At 43.0% G+C, this 18705-nt stretch overlaps 1 protein-coding gene across 3 annotated transcripts in view; it reads left to right on the forward strand.

The window, feature by feature from the left end:
- The window catches only part of PLPPR3 (phospholipid phosphatase related 3), a 270388-nt gene that overhangs the window by 117199 nt on the left and 134484 nt on the right, over window positions 1-18705 (forward strand). For 2 of the 3 annotated variants that reach the window (XM_075352702.1, XM_075352720.1), the window contains exons 2-3: window positions 11524-11638; window positions 16137-16263. In XM_075352702.1, coding sequence (XP_075208817.1) covers window positions 16183-16263 — 81 coding nt within the window. In that variant the 5' untranslated portion in view covers window positions 11524-11638; window positions 16137-16182. The remainder of the gene's footprint in view (window positions 1-11523; window positions 11639-16136; window positions 16264-18705) is intronic. The other variant, XM_075352711.1, reaches the window with a different exon arrangement.

Here is an 18705-nt window from a genome sequence, read left to right on the forward strand (position 1 = left end):
GCATCAAAACTATGAATTAAAACATGCGAAATGAAATACTTACAAAAGTGTGAAACAACTGAAAATATGTCTTATATTCTAGGTTCTTCAAAGCAGCCACCTTTTGCTTTGATTACTGCTTTGCACACTCTTGGCATTCTCTTGATGAGCTTCAAGAGGTAGTCACCAGAAATGGTTTTACCAACAGTGTTGGAGTTCCCAGAGATGCTTAGCACTTGTTGGCCCTTTTGCCTTCACTCTGCGGTTCATCTCACCCGAAACCATCTCGATTGGGTTCAGGTCTGATGACTGTGGAGGCCAGGTCATCTGGCGTAGCACCCCATCACTCTCCTTCTTAGTCAAATAGCCCTTACACAGCCTGGAGGTGTGATTGGGGTCATTGTCCTGTTGAAAAATAAATGATGGTCCAACTAAACGCAAACCGGATGGAATAGCATGCCACTGCAAGGTGCTGTGGTACGCATGCTGGTTCTGTATGCCTTCAATTTTGAATAAATCCCCAACAGTGTCACCAGCAAAGCACCTCCACGCCATCACACTTCCTCCTCCATGCTTCACGGTGGGAACCAGGCATGTAGAGTCCATCCGTTCACCTTTTCTACAAAGACACGGTGATTGGATCCAAAGATCTCAAATTTGGACTCATCAGACCAAAGCACAGATTTCCACTGGTCTAATGTCCATTCCTTGTGCTCTTTAGCCCAAACAAGTCTCTTCTGCTTGTTGCCTGTCCTTAGCAGTGGTTTCCTAGCAGCTATTTTACCATGAAGGGCTGCTGCACAATGTCTCCTCTTAACAGTTCTTCTAGAGATGAGAAGGAGTGTCCAAAATTTTGGTCTGTGCTGTATGCACACAACACAGTGATAGCACAGCACAGGGCAGTTTTTCTGTAGTGTTACAGGCAGACATATGTACATCATAATATTCACCTGCTCCTGTGCTGTGAGAGATGATGATAGTGGCTCCGGCCTTCCTGTTGCATGCACTTCCTGTCACTCCTCCTGGCTGCTCCTTCTCTCTTCTGCTTTTTCTTTCTATTCCTTCTGTTCTCCGCTGCTCACTCACTGTTTTTCTGCTCTGTTTGCTTTTCTCTCTTTTCTGTGGTCTCTACCCCTACTCCACTACAGCAATGTTTTCCTTTTCATCATTTCATTCTCCCGCGCTGTAATGAACAAGTTCAGCCCCCTTTCCTGCTTGGCTGTTCTTCTCCTGGAATCTCTAACAGCTCTCTGATTGGAGGAAGAAGCTGTCTGGCCACTCCCTCCTCTTCAGCACAGGCCACACACCGTGTGCAGTGTGGGTGCGTCTGCATCTCTGCATTGGCCAGCCTGCAGCTATGCAAGCAGTGTCGGCACCCAGTGGCATTAACAGCTGCTTGGTGATGGCCCAGGGTCATGATGCATGAAAGTGAAAACACACACACTGCAGGTAGCCGCCCCAGGCCCCTCCAGCTCGCAAGCCCCGTAGCCGTGACGTGACCTGCCTCTATTGACAGTACGCCACGCACACGTGTTACTGAGGGGCGCCACACATGTTACAGAGGGGCAGCACACGAGTTACTGAGAGGCGGCACACGAGTTACTGAGAAGCGGCACACAAGTTACTGAGATGCCAGCATACAAGTTACTAGGAGCCAGTGGGGGGCATAAAAGTTACTGAGGGTAGCTTATATGTTTAATGTGGGGTACAAGTTACTGGGTGGGGGACATACACATTACTGGGGGCCATCATACAAGTTACTAGGGGCCAGTGGGGGCTTATAAGTTATTGTGGCCACATACAAGTTACTGGGGAACTGGGTGGACCTGGGGTCACATACAAATTACTGGGGTGGCTTACTTGTTCCTGGGGGGGATACAAGTTACTTTGGGGGCCATACACATTACTGGTGGCCAGCATTGAAGTTACTGGGGCCTGGGGAGGGACATACATGTTACTGGGGGGCTTACATGTTTCTGGGTGGGGATACAAGTTACTGGAGGGACATGCATATTACTGGGGGCCAGGCCAGCATACAAGTTACTGTTTGGGGCCCTGAGGGGACATACAAGTTACTGGGGGCCAGCATACAAGTTATTAGGGGCCGGTGGGGGGCATAGAAAAGTTACTGGGGGGGCAAACAAGTTACTTGGGCCAGGGGGGGTCATATAAGTTACTTAGGAGGGGTATATATGCATTATAAATTTATCTTTGCTCTAGCCAGGCGCTATACATCTACCAGGACTCTGGGAGTCCAGTAAATAGACTATTACCGGAGTGTCTGCTGAAGAACAGTAGGCACTTAGTGCAGTTTGCTGTCTGTGCTCGGTGATCCTTTTCCTGATTTTGTGTTTGGCTGTGTGGCAATCTGAGTCTCTCTGCTGCTGGATGGGTGCCGTGTCTGATGTTGCAGAGCCCACCCCCCGAACAGTACAAGAAAACACCAATGGCTGCTGCCTGCATCTGAAGCTCCCCTCTCTGGCTGCAAAGCTACGTCAGCCAGGGGGTGTGTCATTGACATACAAGTTCAGCCAGAGAAGCAATAGAGCAGGAGGGTTTCTGCGACTGCCGGCGCTGAAGTGACACTCAGCCTGGCTGGCTGCCTCCGCCTGGATTGAATGATCATCATGAAACTAAAATGAGTGCCCCCTCAGCTCACAGGCCCCCTAGCGTCTCGGGCCCCGTAGCAGTGGCGTGGTCTGCCTCTGTTGACGGTACGCCACTGACTAGGAGCTGTACTTAGCCAAATGGGGGCTGATGGTCAGGAACATCCAATAGCCTATCTCTCCCGGAAACTGTTGGACCAAGAGAATGCCTATGCCACAATTGAAAAAGAATCTCTGGACATAGTCTGGGACCTGAAAAAATTGCAGCCCTACCTCTATGGCAAGGAGTTCACAATCTTAACCAACCATAATCCCTTAAATTGGCTTAATCAGACTGCCGGTGAAAATGGACGTCTACTCCGATGGAGCTTGGCCTTACAATCCTATAATTTTTCCATCTCACACAAACAGGGCAAGAATCATGGAAATGCCTATAGGCTGTCCTGACAGATGGAGAAGGATGATCGGAAGCCTATCACGCCTGACAGCCCCATCAACCGTGAACCTCCTCAAGCTTCAGCAGTTTTTCGTCTTGCTAATTAAGAAGGGGGAGGAATGTGAAGACACAGCCCTGTAAAATGTCTGTCAGGGGTTAATATTCTTAATTGGCCAGACCTGGAGCCCTGTGGTGTGTTAACTAATTTCTAAGTTAATGTAACTTTCCCCAGCCTCTCTGTTTACCTAACTCAGATGAGAATTCTACAGAATTAACTATACGGATTGGAATGCCACCCAATAAGAGCACGCCCTTACTTCACCAATCCGGTGAGACCACATAACCTCAAATGAGTGCCCCAGGAGATATAAAAAGTGACTGTTTGAGTCACCAGGGGTTGTTCTTTGGCTACATGCTTTTAATCTAGGGGTTTCAATCCCGATTAGAAGTCAATTACCTAGCCTAGGCACTTCAGCACCGGCTCGGGAATCAAACTGGATTATATTGTGCACGAGCACCGTCAAGGATTCTAGAATTCTGCTGGAAGAAACTCAGATTGGGATAATACAGTTACCTGGCAACGGACTTTGCTGTGCTCATGAAGCTTCATATGCATGTCACTACCCTATTCTTAGTGGGTGCCTGCCAAAAGCAGGGTGCTGCTGGTTTGGGGTATGTGGCCTTGGAAGCTCTAAAGGCACTAATATTCTACTCCCTGGTGACCCTGTTACATCGTGTGATTTGCATGGTTTTGTGTTATATGTCTTTGACTGTTGGGGGTCCAAAAAATCCTAATTTTTGTGCTTCCTGCACCCTGTGTTATCTGAGTAGTGTTCTGCCCATGGGTAAGAAGTTCAGGCTTTTAGTTGGGATTAGCCCTGGTCCTTGTGGTCTTTCATAAGGCGGCTGGACCAGCAGACGAAAGCACCCACTGACCCTCGTGTCTCCACAGATGTCACTCAACCTTTGACGCGTCCATCTGGACCATAACTTCCTTGTTAAAGTCCAGGCTGTTTACGCAGGGCTAGCTTCAGTTCTTTGAAGGCTGTCTCCACTTCTGGAGACCACTTGGCCAAAGATGACTTTGTACCCTTAAGAAAGTTAATCAGAGGTGCAGCATAGGAGGACTTCTTACTTACACAAACATACAGATAATTTCATCTGGTCTTGCTTAGGTCCACCATACCACGCCCCGGGGTGGAGATATGTGACCAATCAGTCCCACCCATCTCTCTGACTGCTCGTAAACTTGGCAATTGATATGACCCATCAATACTCTCAGTAGTATATGCACTGGAGCTTGCATCTGGGCTACATCATTGAGGATAACCAACTCTGTGGTGCATACCTCCCCTCCATGACGTATCCAGCATCCATCTTACAATATATAATACACATATACATATATATTATATCCATGCACATGTATATACAATGCCTACAAGTAGTATTCAACCCCCTCCAGATTTAGCAGGTTTGATAAGATGCAAATAAGTTAGAGCCTGTAAACTTCAAACAAGAGCAGGATTTATTAACAGATGCATAAATCTTACAAACCAACAAGTTATGTTGCTCAGTTAAATTTTAATACATTTTCAACATAAAAGTGTGGGTCAATTATTATTCAACCCCTAGGTTTAATATTTTGTGGAATAACCCTTGTTTGCAATTACAGCTAATAATCGTCTTTTATAAGACCTGATCAGGCCGGCACAGGTCTCTGGAGTTATCTTGGCCCACTCCTCCATGCAGATCTTCTCCAAGTTATCTAGGTTCTTTGGGTGTCTCATGTGGACTTTAATCTTGAGCTCCTTCCACAAGTTTTTAATTGGGTTAAGGTCAGGAGACTGACTAGGCCACTGCAACACCTTGATTTTTTCCCTCTTGAACCAGGCCTTGGTTTTCTTGGCTGTGTGCTTTGGGTCGTTGTCTTGTTGGAAGATGAAATGACGACCCATCTTAAGATCCTTGATGGAGGAGCGGAGGTTCTTGGCCAAAATCTCCAGGTAGGCCGTGCTATCCATCTACCCATGGATGCGGACCAGATGGCCAGGCCCCTTGGCTGAGAAACAGCCCCACAGCATGATGCTGCCACCACCATGCTTGACTGTAGGGATGGTATTCCTGGGGTCGTATGCAGTGCCATTTAGTCTCTAAACGTCACGTGTGTGGTTGGCAACAAAGATCTCGATCTTGGTCTCATCAGACGAGAGAACCTTGAACCATTCTGTCTCAGAGTCCTCCAAGTGATCATGAGCAAACTGTAGACGAGCCTTGACATGACGCGTTGAAATTAAAGGTACCTTACGGGCTCGTCTGGAATGGAGACCATTGCGGTGGAGTACGTTACTTATGGTATTGACTGAAACCAATGTCCCCACTGCCATGAGATCTTCCCGGAGCTCCTTCCTTGTTGTCCTTGGGTTAGCCTTGACTCTTCGGACAAGCCTGGCCTCGGCACGGGTGGAAACTTTCAAAGTCTGTCCAGGCCGTGGAAGGCTAACAGTATTTCCATAAGCCTTCCACTTCCGGATGATGCTCCCAACAGTGGAGACAGGTAGGCCCAACTCCTTGGAAAGGGTTTTTTACCCCTTACCAGCCTTGTGACCCTCCACAATCTTGTCTCTGATGGCCTTGGAATGCTCCTTTGTCTTTCCCATGTTGACCAAGTATGAGTGCTGTTCACAAGTTTGGGGAGGGTCTTAATTAGTCAGAAAAGGCTGGAAAAAGAGATAATTAATCCAAACATGTGAAGCTCATTGTTCTTTGTGCCTGAAATACTTCTTAATACTTTAGGGGAACCAAACAGAATTCTTGTGGTTTGAGGGGTTGAATAATAAATGACCCTCTGAATAAACTTTTCACAATTTAAAAAAAAAAATAAAAAAAGAAATAACATTCTTTTTTGCTGCAGTGCATTTCACACTTCCAGGCTGATCTACAGTCCAAATGTCACAATGCCAAGTTAATTCCGAATGTGTAAACCTGCTAAATCTGCAGGGGGTTGAATACTACTTGTAGGCACTGTATATATATATATATATATATATATATATATATATATATATATATATATATATATATATATATATATATTTTGGGGGGCCAATAAGAACTTTTGCCATGAGGCCCTGTAAAAAAAACTCACCATCAACACAGAAGGAAAATAAAAGTGGCACCTAGAAAGGCCTAGTAACAATGTCAGGGAAAGGACTATCAGAGATAAGTGTGCGCTACCACTGTGCAAGCACCAAAATAATACCACCATTTTGATACATATTGAGACCATATAAGGGTTAGATACAAGTTCTATAAAGGCAATCTCCAGAGTATTATAATATTGCAGAATATACAAGAAAACACAATATTCATCAGTAACTGAATAAATACTTACCAATTAAAGACCTATCAGTTCTTCTGACATGTCTGTTTTTAGAATGTACCATTCCTATTGTAAAAGAGATAGGTTCCTACACAGGGTGCACTGTCTACTTATCACTGACAGCATCAGTTTGTGAAGGGATACATCCTGTTCACAAGGAGGATGATAACAGTTATCAATCCACTTCAGGAAAAACTTCAGGAAACTCTTTTTTTGTTTTCCTGAACTGTTTCCTCAAGAGGTTTTGAACAGTTTTGGAAAACTTTTGTGAGTTAAATGCCAGAAGGATGATCCACTCACTTTAGATATTTAGCACCTTTGGAATCCTGAAACAGTTAAAAGATGCTTAAAATCTATATTAGATTTTATGACAGGGTGTTGATCCATGGAACTAGTCTGATTGCCGTATGTGGAGTCAGGAAGGAATTTTTTTCCCCATTGGAGCTTATTTGACACATTGGTTTGTTTTTGGCTTCCTCTGGATCAACATGTTAGGCTACGGGTTGAACTAGATGGACTTAGGCGGGCTTTGCACACTACGACATCGCAGGTGCGATGTCGGTGGGGTCAAATTGAAAATGACGCACTTCCGGCATCGCATGCAACATCGTAGTGTGTAAAGGCTCGATGATACGATTAACGAGCGCAAAAGCGCCGTAATCGTATCATCGGTGCAGCGTCGGCGTAATCCATAATTACGCTGATGCGACAGTCCGATGTTGTTCCTCGCTCCTGTGGCAGCACACATCGCTGTGTGTGAAGCCGCAGGAGCGAGGAACATCTCCTACCGGCGTCACTGCGGCTTCCGTAGGATATGCGGAAGGAAGGAGGTGGGCGGGATGTTTACATCCTGCTCATCTCCGCCCCTCTGCTCCTATTGGCCGCCTGCCATGTGACGTTGCAGTGACGCCGCACGACCCGCCCCTTTAACAAGGAGGCGGGTCGCCGGCCAGAGCGACGGTCGCAGGACAGGTGAGTCCATGTGAAGCTGCCGTAGTGATAATGTTCGCTACGGCAGTTATCACAAGGATATCGCTGCTGCGACGGGGGCAGGGACTATCGCGCTCGGCATCGCAGCATCGGTCTGCGATGTCGCAGTGTGCAAAGTGCCCCTTAGAGTCTCCCTTCAACCTTAAAAACTATGAAACTATGAAAAGACTAAACATACAGTGTATGAATAGTAAGTCGTTTTTACACACATGCATATGTTCATATTTTTGAGCATTTTTTAGGGTTTTTTCAAGTGATTTTTTTTTGGAGAGGATCCACCTAAAAAAAGGCATAGTGTCCTCATTTCCATGGTGTTAGACACCACGAAACACCAGTGTCATTTTCCTTACAGCACATTTTGTATACGGTAGTTTTTTTTATTATTTCCCCTCATTTTTGGATTGTCTTTTTTACTGACATTTTCTGGTGGTTATTTTCACCCCAATGAATCATCAAGAAACTGTCAGCACTTTGTGTACCAAAAAATCCTGGCAAAAACGCTAGAAAAAAATCTGAACATATGAACAGTAAGTCATTTTTACATTGAAATGCATATGTTGATTGTTTTCAGGTTTTTAAGAGGTTTTCATACAATTTTTGGAGAGGACTCTGCCTAAAATGACATTGAACACCAAATTAATGGCCCAATCACAATAGTGCTAACTCTAGAATCCAAGAATACCAATAAAGCGACTAGAGTAAAATAGCATTGAATAAAATTATTTTATTGAAGACATTATTAAAAAAGCATTTTTTTATATAAAAACATTTTTATATGAAAAATAGAAAAGGGGATGTTAGCCAATAAACAACCTTCCCATCACTGCTTCACTTTACATATGTGTGTAAACCAGAGAAACACTGATATTCACTTCAGATTATAGTGCAGAAAAAAGGGGTTTTTTTTGTATATAAACATGCTGAAAGCAAGAAAAAAACTCCTAAAAAAACTCCTGAAAAATATTGCACAGTCCCGGGGAAATTATTGCACAACCCCAGGAAACAAATGAGAAAGGGAACAACAGTGGTTTGTAGAACCTCAAAATGACAGATAAATATTGCACTCTCCCATAAATGCAAAGAAATCGCAAGCAAGTATATGTTGTAAACCTTATTGCCAAAGCGGCTTATCTCTGGACAGAAGATTATACTATAAAGGAAGATTGAAGTTCACTTGCCCATATAAACAAAAATTATACACATGCCCAAGGGGATACAAATAAGAGGGCAGTGACAACAAAATTCATTAAAAAGAATTAGTACTGTCCAGAAAGAAATACTGGCTAGAAGCAATGGAAGAAGTGCCAGTTAAAGATAAGAAGGGAGGAATGGAATACACAAGCAGTCACAAAGGCAGATGCCTGACTGCCAACTACCATAGTAGGAGCAGATGGAAGGACAAATACCCTGACGGCCGTTTCGCCTAGTGCTTCTTCGTGAAGCCCTAGGCGACCCTCACGAAGAAGCCCTAGGCGAAACGGCCGTCAGGGTATTTGTCCTTCCATCTGCTCCTACTATGGTAGTTGGCAGTCAGGCATCTGCCTTTGTGACTGCTTGTGTATTCCATTCCTCCCTTCTTATCTTTAACTGGCACTTCTTCCATTGCTTCTAGCCAGTATTTCTTTCTGGACAGTACTAATTCTTTTTAATGAATTTTGTTGTCACTGCCCTCTTATTTGTATCCCCTTGGGCATGTGTATAATTTTTGTTTATATGGGCAAGTGAACTTCAATCTTCCTTTATAGTATAATCTTCTGTCCAGAGATAAGCCGCTTTGGCAATAAGGTTTACAACATATACTTGCTTGCGATTTCTTTGCATTTATGGGAGAGTGCAATATTTATCTGTCATTTTGAGGTTCTACAAACCACTGTTGTTCCCTTTCTCATTTGTTTCCTGGGGTTGTGCAATAATTTCCCCGGGACTGTGCAATATTTTTCAGGAGTTTTTTTAGGAGTTTTTTTCTTGCTTTCAGCATGTTTATATACAAAAAACCCCCCTTTTTTTCTGCACTATAATCTGAAGTGAATATCAGTGTTTCTCTGGTTTACACACATATGTAAAGTGAAGCAGTGATGGGAAGGTTGTTTATTGGCTAACATCCCCTTTTCTATTTTTCATATAAAAATGTTTTTATATACAAAAAATGCTTTTTTAATAATGTCTTCAATAAAATAATTTTATTCAATGCTATTTTACTCTAGTCGCTTTATTGGTATTCTAAAAAGACATTGGGTGCACATACCCTTAGGCTAGGTTCCCTCGATGAGTATTAGGTGCATTTTTGATGCTGCAGATTTTCAACAGCAGTCCTGTACCCATTAGGTTGCTTGCATTTTTTCATTGTTTTTTATGGTGTTTTTGTCATATTTTCAGCTGGTTTTGTCTCTTTTTGGCATTTTATGTTTTAAATAAAACTGTTTTGTTTTGGATACTTCCTGTTGCTTAATTATGAAAAAATATTATTGATAAACGCAATAAAAATACATATACATTTTTTATCTACTGATTTTCCTCATGTTATTTAAGTCTATGGGGAAAATCAACAAATAAAAAATAGATTTACTGCAAGAATAATAGATATTTTGCAGTTTCACCCTTTGGAATAATTAACTGTAATCAATCACTTTCTATAACCTACAAATAAGCTTCTTACACCTCTCAACTGGAATTTCGGACCACTCTTCTTTTGCCAACTGCTCCAGGTCTCATATTTGAAGACGCCTTCTCCAAACAGCAATTTTAAGATCTCTCCACAGGTGGTCAATGGGATTTATATCCGGACTCATTGCTGACCACTTCAGAGCTCTCCAGCACTCTGTTTCCATCCATTTCTGGGGGCTTCTTGAAGTATGTTTGTGGTTATTATCCTGCTGGAAGACCCATGACTTAGGATGCAAACCCAGCTTTCTGACACTGGGCACGACATTGCAACCCAAAATCCTTTGGTAATGTTCAGATTATTTAAAATCAAGGCACCCAGTGCCACACGCAGCAAAACAGCCCCAAAAAAAAATCTTTGAACCTCCATCATATTTGACTGTAGGTGCTGTGTTCTTTTCTTTCTATTCCATTTTCGGGAAACAGTAGAATGATGTGCTTTACCAAAAAGCTCTATGTTGGTCTCATCTGTCCACAAAATGCTTCGCCAGAAGTGTATATTTTGGCAAACTGTAGTCTAGCTTTTTATGTCTCTGTGTCAGCAGTGAGGTCTTCCTGGGTCTCCTGCTTTAGTATTTTATTTCATTCAAATGTCGATGGATAGTTTCTACTGACACTGTTGCACCCTGAGCCTGCAGGACAGCTTGAATTTCTTTGGAACTTGATTAGGGCTACTTATCCACCATCTGGACTATGCTGTGTCATCAAGGTCTCTGATCATGCACTTGTAACCTTGAGATTGTTGATATTTCTCAACAATTTTAGTTCTCAAGTCCTTAGACAGTTTTCTTCTCCTTCTTTCTGTTCTCAGTGCTTAGCGTGGCACATACTGACAAACAATGCAAAACTTGAGTCAACTTCTCTCCTTTATATTTGGTTTTAGGTGTGATTTTCATATTGCCCACACCTATTACTTGCCACAGGTGAGTTTGAACGAGCATCACGTGCTTGAAACAAAGTTATTTATCCAAAATTTGGAAAGGTGCCAACAATTTTCTCTGGCCCGTTTTGGAGGGTTTCTGTGAAATTATATCCAATTTGCCTTTTTTCTTTTTTTTGGTTGTTTTGCTCCAATACACACAAAGTAAATAAACATATATAAAAACATATCATTTTCTGTCAGAAATACTTTTGTAGAACAATTTCAAAGGTGCCAACACTTTCAGCCATTACTGTATCTGTCCCCTTAGCTTTCATCCAAAACATTCTTTTTATCGCCTGGCTGAACTTTTTAACCTTCGTCAGGCTGTATAATTTTACAACGTTAACAGCGACCCCTTATCTCGGAAGGGGGTGGAGATATTTTATTGAAATTTGGCCAATATATTCTGGACCAAAACTGCAGAGATGTCACGAAATTTCAGCCCTCTACGGCTTTTGGAAAAAAAAATGTATTGCAATTTTAAAACAGAATAGTTACAATTGTACCTATTCAGCCGGACAAAGATTAAACATATGTATTTTTTCAGCCACAGTGACTATGAACATATAACCGGAAGCAAAAGGAAAAATTGGTGCAGCATGTAACATAATTGCTGGAGAATAACTGCAAGAAATAACAGTAAAGTAGTACAACAAAAAAAGGTAGGAACAAGCAATAATTCATGTTTCACTTAAAGGGGTTATCTGGGACTTTTATTATTTTTGTTTATGTTATCTACCTCTCTGCTCTGCCTGGTGATTTCTGCATACTCACAGCAATCATGCCTGTGATTCACCTGTTTGCACTGACATCATATTGACAGAGCATCTTCTTCTTTTCGACTCTGCTCTATCAATGTCATACTGATTAACATCCGGCTCCCCACTTCTTAACTGCGGGTAGCTGGCATTCATTCAGCATTACATCTGCACTGACACCCTATCGGTGGAGCAGACTGGATAAGAAGGTTCTGCTCTGTTAAGGGAAAATGAAGCAGGGGAATTGCTGGCTAAGGCCATGTGCCCACGGGAGCTTTTTGCTGCGGAGTTTGCCGCGGAAAACCTGTGGATTTTTCTGGATTTTCCAGATAAATCCGCAGGTTCTAGCATGTACAGGCACTCCCCATATTACCCTATGGGACATGGGGAGTGTCTGTGTCCACGCTGCGGAAAGTGCGGCTGCGGAATCTCCTGCGGAGATCCCTCAGCCGCACCTAACTGCATGTCAATTATTCATGCGGATTTACTTGCAGAGATCCCGGCCCTCCGCTATGGAGATAGAGGCCGGGGCGTCCGCAGGTAAATCGAGTGAAAGTCCGCATGTGTCTCGCAGCTATTCCGCTGGAAACTCGCAGCTAAAAATAGCTGCGGATGTCGGCGGGCAGCTGCGGGAAACATGCGGCCGTACCTGCGAATATATCCGCAGGTACGAGCGCCTGTGGGCACATGGCCTAAGCCGGCAGTGATAGTCACCATACAAAATAGGCAGGAAGTTAACAACTGTTAGTTCTTAGCCCCAAACATAAAATTAATAAGTCATTTGAATTTGCAAGACAAAAAAGTTAATATGATTGCATTAAAACAGTAATATGTGTCTTTTAAAGTTTGTAGATTTGTTATATGGAAATACATGAAAACAATTTACCCCCAACCCAAAATGCTCTCGTCTGATCTTGCCAGTGACACTTTACTTCTTTCTATGGTTCTGTCCTTACAGCATCCAGTGTAAAAAAGTGAAAAAGACAAAATAAGGAGGTATTTATCCGCGGCCATCTGCCGATAGCGATGTAGAAGCTGAGTGGTAGACATTTAATTGCCCGATTAGACAGTCTGACAGTCTTTCCATGATCACAGATCAATCATAATACATTCCTATTTACACAGGACCATGTGCTGCCTAAGAATTCTTTTACGTTTTTCACAGACATGTTAAAAGTGCATGTAGTCCTCCGTGTGTCGTGATGTTGTGTTTTCCGTGTGCACAGACCCTTTGATTTTAATGGGTCTGCATATGAAAATGGTGTTATAGGTACCAGAATTACTGATGGGTGAAGGGGGGCTACAACAATGATTTTTAAGTAAGCATTTTGCTCGATCGCAAAGTGATTGGCAACCTGTTTAAGCAATTATCAGGAAACGAGGGTTCCAGAAAATAGGACAGTATAATGCACTCTAAATCTACTGTATGTTCACATGTTGTGTCTGCATTGTGTTTTTTGCTACCATCACAGCAATAACACACTGTTTGGCTTTGGTTTTCAAAAGTAGCAGCAAAAACTATTTGAGTTTTACCGCTATAGTGGCTAAATGCACTGTAGCCTCATCCTGTAAATGCAGCCTAAATAGGACCACTATATTGGTGAATTAAGGTGCTTTAAAATACCATGGCAGATTTGATGCAGTTTTTTGTGTCTACACGAGGATCCAGCGGAAAGGTAAAAGCTATGTACACACGCATTTTCTCAACATTGTCAAAAACAATGAGTTTTCCAGTGGAAACCATTTCCGGAATCATTTTTTTAGGCTATATGCATATGGCATCATTTAGATGCCAGCGTAGCCACCAAGTTTAGGGAACACTCCAGAGAAATAAGAATCCCCAAAACATTGGAAAGATGCTTCAGGGGAAAAAAAATGTTTGTTGAAGCATATTCCACTTGAAAAACCAAACAGGTTCGCCTGTCTAAAAAATATGTTGTACGCACATACTAAGGCGTTTTTGGAGGAGATTTTTGTTTCCTGAAGTGATTTTGAAGACTTTAATTTCTCTTAGGCTGTGTCCGCACTTTCCGTTTCCACCTGCTTTTCAGCTGCTTTTTAGGTCCGTTTTGAACGACAGCGTTTTCATGCCAAAAGGCATGCGTTTTGATTTTCCAGCAAAGTCTATGGAAAATGTGAATTTCTTGTCCGCACTTTGCGTTTCCAAACGCTGCGTTTAATCTGCATAATTTTGGGCAAAAACCATGCGTTCAAAGAAGCAGCATGTCAATTGTTTTTGCCATTTTGGCTGCGTTCTACACCCATTGAAATCAATGAGTTGTAGTAAATCGCTGCCAAAATGTTAAGCAGTGCGCTTGCATTGCATTATTATTGCGATCCACATATTTTTTTAACATAACAAAGGCAGGTCTTTCGGTCTCTCTCTCTGTTGGTCAGTCTGTCGGTCGGTTTGTCTGTCTCTCTCTCTCTATGTCTCTGTCTCTCTCTCTGTCCATGTCGGTCTCTCCCTCTCACCCCCTCTCTCATACTTACCGATCCACAATCACCGGCGCAGCGCAGCACGGCGTTCACACTGTGGCGGCTTCTCTTTTGAAAATGCCGGCCGCTCATTAATCCATCGCGTATTCCCTGCTTCCCCCGCCCACCGGCACCTATGATTGGTTGCAGTCAGACATGCCCCCACCCTGAGTGACAGCTGTCTCACTGCAACCAATCACAGCTGCCGGTGGGCGTGTCTATATCAAGGAGTAAAATAAATAAATAAATAAATGAAAATAAAAATGACGTGCAGTCCCCCCCATTTGGATACCAGCCAGGGTAAAGCCACATGGCTGAAGGCTGGTATTCTCAGGATGGGGAGCTCCACATTATGGGGAGATCCGCAGCCTAACAATATCAGCACGACAGCCATGACAGTGACAGTGCGGTCCCACTCGGCTCTGCTGCAAGTCTATGGGGATGCTGCAGAGCCGAGTGGGTGCGTACTGTGAAAAATGTGCGTTCTGGATGTTTTTCTCACTCTGTCTATGGCAGAGAAAGCATCCAGAATGCATTAATTCTCTCCAGGAATGTCCGCACTTTGCGTTCTGCCGAATGCGTCTCAGAACGCAGCTTTTTCGGCTGCGTTCTGAGACGCACATGCAGTGACTTACACGCTGCGGAATTGAACTGCAAAGTGCGGACACAGCCTTAAAGGCATTTCATTGGATTCCATCAAGATCCGCTTCAAAGAAGTAACATGCACTTTCTTATCTCCAAGCAAGAAATTTTCAAAACCTTAAGCAAATACAAAAAAAAGCTCAAAAGACTGAACAGAAAATTGGTTATGCAATACAAATGAATAGGAGAAGTGTTTCAAGCATTTTTTTTAGTAATTGTTCAGTCATTTATTGAAGTGGACATGCTCCAAAAGAATCCTTAAAAAAAACCTCTGTGTCAATATACCCTTAGGCTATGTGCGCACTTTCCGTCATCCTACATGCAGTTGTAAACGCACGTTTTGGGCTTAATTGATTTAGCCAAAGTTGCCTTTTTAAGAAATTTAGCGCTGAAAACGCATGCGTATTTACCGCGTTTCAGATGCGTTTTCAGCGCTTTTTGCATGCTTTTTCACCTGCGTTTTGACAGATGCGTTTTGAACATCAAGACACTACTAAATAAAGTTGAAACATTCAGACGGAATGAAAAAGTAGAAAAAAAAGGGACAAATTTATATTAATGGGAAAAATAATGGAAAAAGATATATTTAATAAAATTATAGCGTTAAGATACATTTTATCGGTAAAATAACAATAAATGCATATTTTTCTTAAATTTAATTGTCGGATTATGTGTGTGTGTAAAGGAACATATCAATTCATTATTTTGATGTCCAAAAAGCATGCGTTTTGGTAGTCCAAAACGCATGTTTTCTGCAATGAAAAAGCAGGTAAAACGCAGGAATTTTGATATTTCTTGCTTTTTGCAACTTCTCATTGACTTCAATGTTAACAAAACGCACCACAAATGGCAAAAACAATTGACAGGGTCCTTTTCTGAACGCATGGTTTTTGACCAAACTTATGCAAATTTTGTGATGCGTTTGTAAACGCAAAGTGTGTACAAGAATTCATGATTTCTCATTGACTTTAATGGAAAATCAAAACGCATGCATTTGGGCACAAAAACGCTGCAGTTCAAAACTGACTCTAAAAGCAGCGGAAACGCAGGTGAAAACGCAAAGTGTGAACATAGCCTTAGTTGTTCCTTTATATTTCCCATTCCTTGGTAGTCCTTTGGCTAAAAAAAAACTGCATGAATTACTACCACAGAAACTGTGGCACTTTTCTTAAAAATGCTGTATATAAAACTTTCCTACATCATAAAACAGGGAAAAAATAATAATTTAACAAGAAAGAAAATATTGTATTAAAAAAAAATTCTTTGCATTTTCTATCCACAGGTGTCCTACGGACCCTTCTATCTCTCCAGTCACCCCACTGGGTGCAATGATCTCCCCTAAGGAGAAAAGCAAAGTTCGCCCCCCCAAGGACAGTATGACTCTGTTGCCTTGCTTCTACTTTGTGGAGGTGAGTAAAGTCAACCAAATGATCAATCATGCAATATGAAAGGGGTATTTGCTTATTAAAAAAGTGATGACCAAATGACTGCAGTCATGTAAAAAAATAATAAATCTTAAGTCATTGCTGCAGCCAAATGACAGAGACATAAGCTGTGGTGGAGAGCGTTCTGGACGCAGGGAGAGCACTTACCATTTCATTTTGTTTGTTTTTTTACGGATTCCCAAGTTGTGGCAGATTTTCTGGTCCATATTTTCTTGTGGAGATTCTGATACGTTAGAGAACTACCATACTAGCACTTAAAGCATCCCCGTCATTTTCATTTGTATTTAATAAATCCATAGTACACATGTAAATAAGTAACTTTGTAATATATCTTATCAGACAAATCTGCTGCTTTCTCTGAGAATTGATCAGTCATACTTATTATCAACTTTCTCAATTCTGGAGGTAAAATCTGTACTCAGTGAAGATTTTCCCATTACTGAGAGGAGATGGCAGCTGTTACTAATGAGATTCTATGTAGATAGAAGAGGCAGGCGGGGTGGAGCTCTAATCTTAGCCACTCCCTCTGCCTATACACACACACACACACACACACACACACACACAATTACTCCTGCTACCCAGAGGGATTACCAGGTATTAGGCGACTGTTTAGACAGTCCCTTGGTTAGGCAAACGTTGGTGAGCAGGGGGTATAAATCGCCATTACGAGTGGCGCAGCATAGGGGTGTAGGCTTTTGGCCTTGTGAATAGATTGTTCTATTCTTTCTGTTTTATGCATGGTTTTTTTGTTTGTTTTGGTAAAGTTAAACAATCATTTATCAACCCAACTGCCTAGAGTCCTTTTCCTGGTGCATGGTTTTGCTGTATACTGGGGAGCCCACCCTGTACACTACTTTAAATGAAGCAAAAGTCGCAGTGGGAAGCTCACTGTGCTACATTGCGGCCTAGCGGGGCTGTGCAACCACCGTCAGCCCCATCAAGTGCATCTGTGTGCTCTTCATCCTCTGTGACTGTGGGGACAGCAGCCACACGTGCTTTAGGACGCAGACCTTCCACCTCTTTAGGGTACTTTCACACTTGCGTTCAGCGCAGTCCGTCACTATGTAGAATAGCGCAGTCCGTTAACGCACTGCGCTATTCTCCATAGACTTGTATGGACGATGCACTGTAACGCAAGGGTCAGCGTTGCATCCGCTGGATGACGCAGCGTCGTTATTGTGACGCTGCGTCGGGCGGAATGAACGCAGCATGTAACATTTTGTTGAGTGGCGGAAACCTTTATTTTTCACTGCGCATACTCTTTTTTTTTGTAAATCACAGAAACTTTATTTTGTTTCTCGGTGGCCGAACGTTCAGCTGAGCGCCCCCGGCCGCCGGCATGTGAGAGCTCTCAGCTGAGCGCCCCCGACCGCCGGCTATTGAGAGCGATCAGCTGAGCGCCCGGCCGCCGGGTAATCAGCTGATCGTTCACAATAGTCAGCTGCCGGTAAAACTGTAAAGAAGAAAAAAAAAATAAAAAACAAAGCTTTCCGTTGTTTTGTACGATCCATTGCATCCGTTGTGCCATTATATGCAACACATCCGTTGCATCCGTCACACAATGCAATGCAACGGATGCCGTTCAACGGAAGTGTGAAAGTAGCCATACCTGCAACAGGCAGTGTGATTGGCAGGTCGTCAGTTGTTTTGAAAGTGGAAACAGCTGCTGGTGTTGAGCTCTCTCAGACATCGAGAGCACCAGCTTTGGATGAAGGCAACATTATATCTACGCCTGCACCTTCCTCACAGATTGGCTGGACTAGCTGCAGTTAAAAATTGGCTACTAGAAATGGAGAGGTGGGGTAGCTTTCTTCACAGCAGTGGTACGTCACTGACTATCACACACACTGATACTATGCCCCAAAGAATTGCCTGGACTACCTGCAGTTAAAAATTGGCTAGTAGAAATGGAGAGGTGGGGTAGCTTTCTTGACAGCAGTGGTACATCACTGACTATCACACACACTGATACTATGCCCCAAAGAATTGCCTGGACTACCTGCAGTTAAAAATTGGCTAGTAGAAATGGAGAGGAGGGGTAGCTTTCTTGACAGCAGTGGTATGTCACTGACTATCACAAACACTGATACTATGCCCCAAGGAATTGCCTGAGTTGATTTAGACAGACGCTGTGAAAAACGCTTGCACAGCGCTGGCACAGACCTGCCTAGCAAAAATGGCTATGAACTGCTCTAATCTAGCCCTGAAAAGGGCTGAAATTACAAGTAGTCCCTAATCCCTAAACCGATGAGTAGATTGCACTGTATAAGTGTATAGCGCCCACAGCAGCAGCAGCAGCGGGAGCCGTGACTGACACACACCCACAGCACTGAGATAATGGCAGCGATGGGGAAAAGGGCCGGGTCTTATAGGGCAAGGACATGTGACATGCACAGCCAATGA

Source organism: Anomaloglossus baeobatrachus, chromosome 1, assembly GCF_048569485.1.
Source record: "Anomaloglossus baeobatrachus isolate aAnoBae1 chromosome 1, aAnoBae1.hap1, whole genome shotgun sequence".
In the NCBI taxonomy this organism is placed as follows: Eukaryota; Metazoa; Chordata; class Amphibia; order Anura; family Aromobatidae; genus Anomaloglossus; species Anomaloglossus baeobatrachus.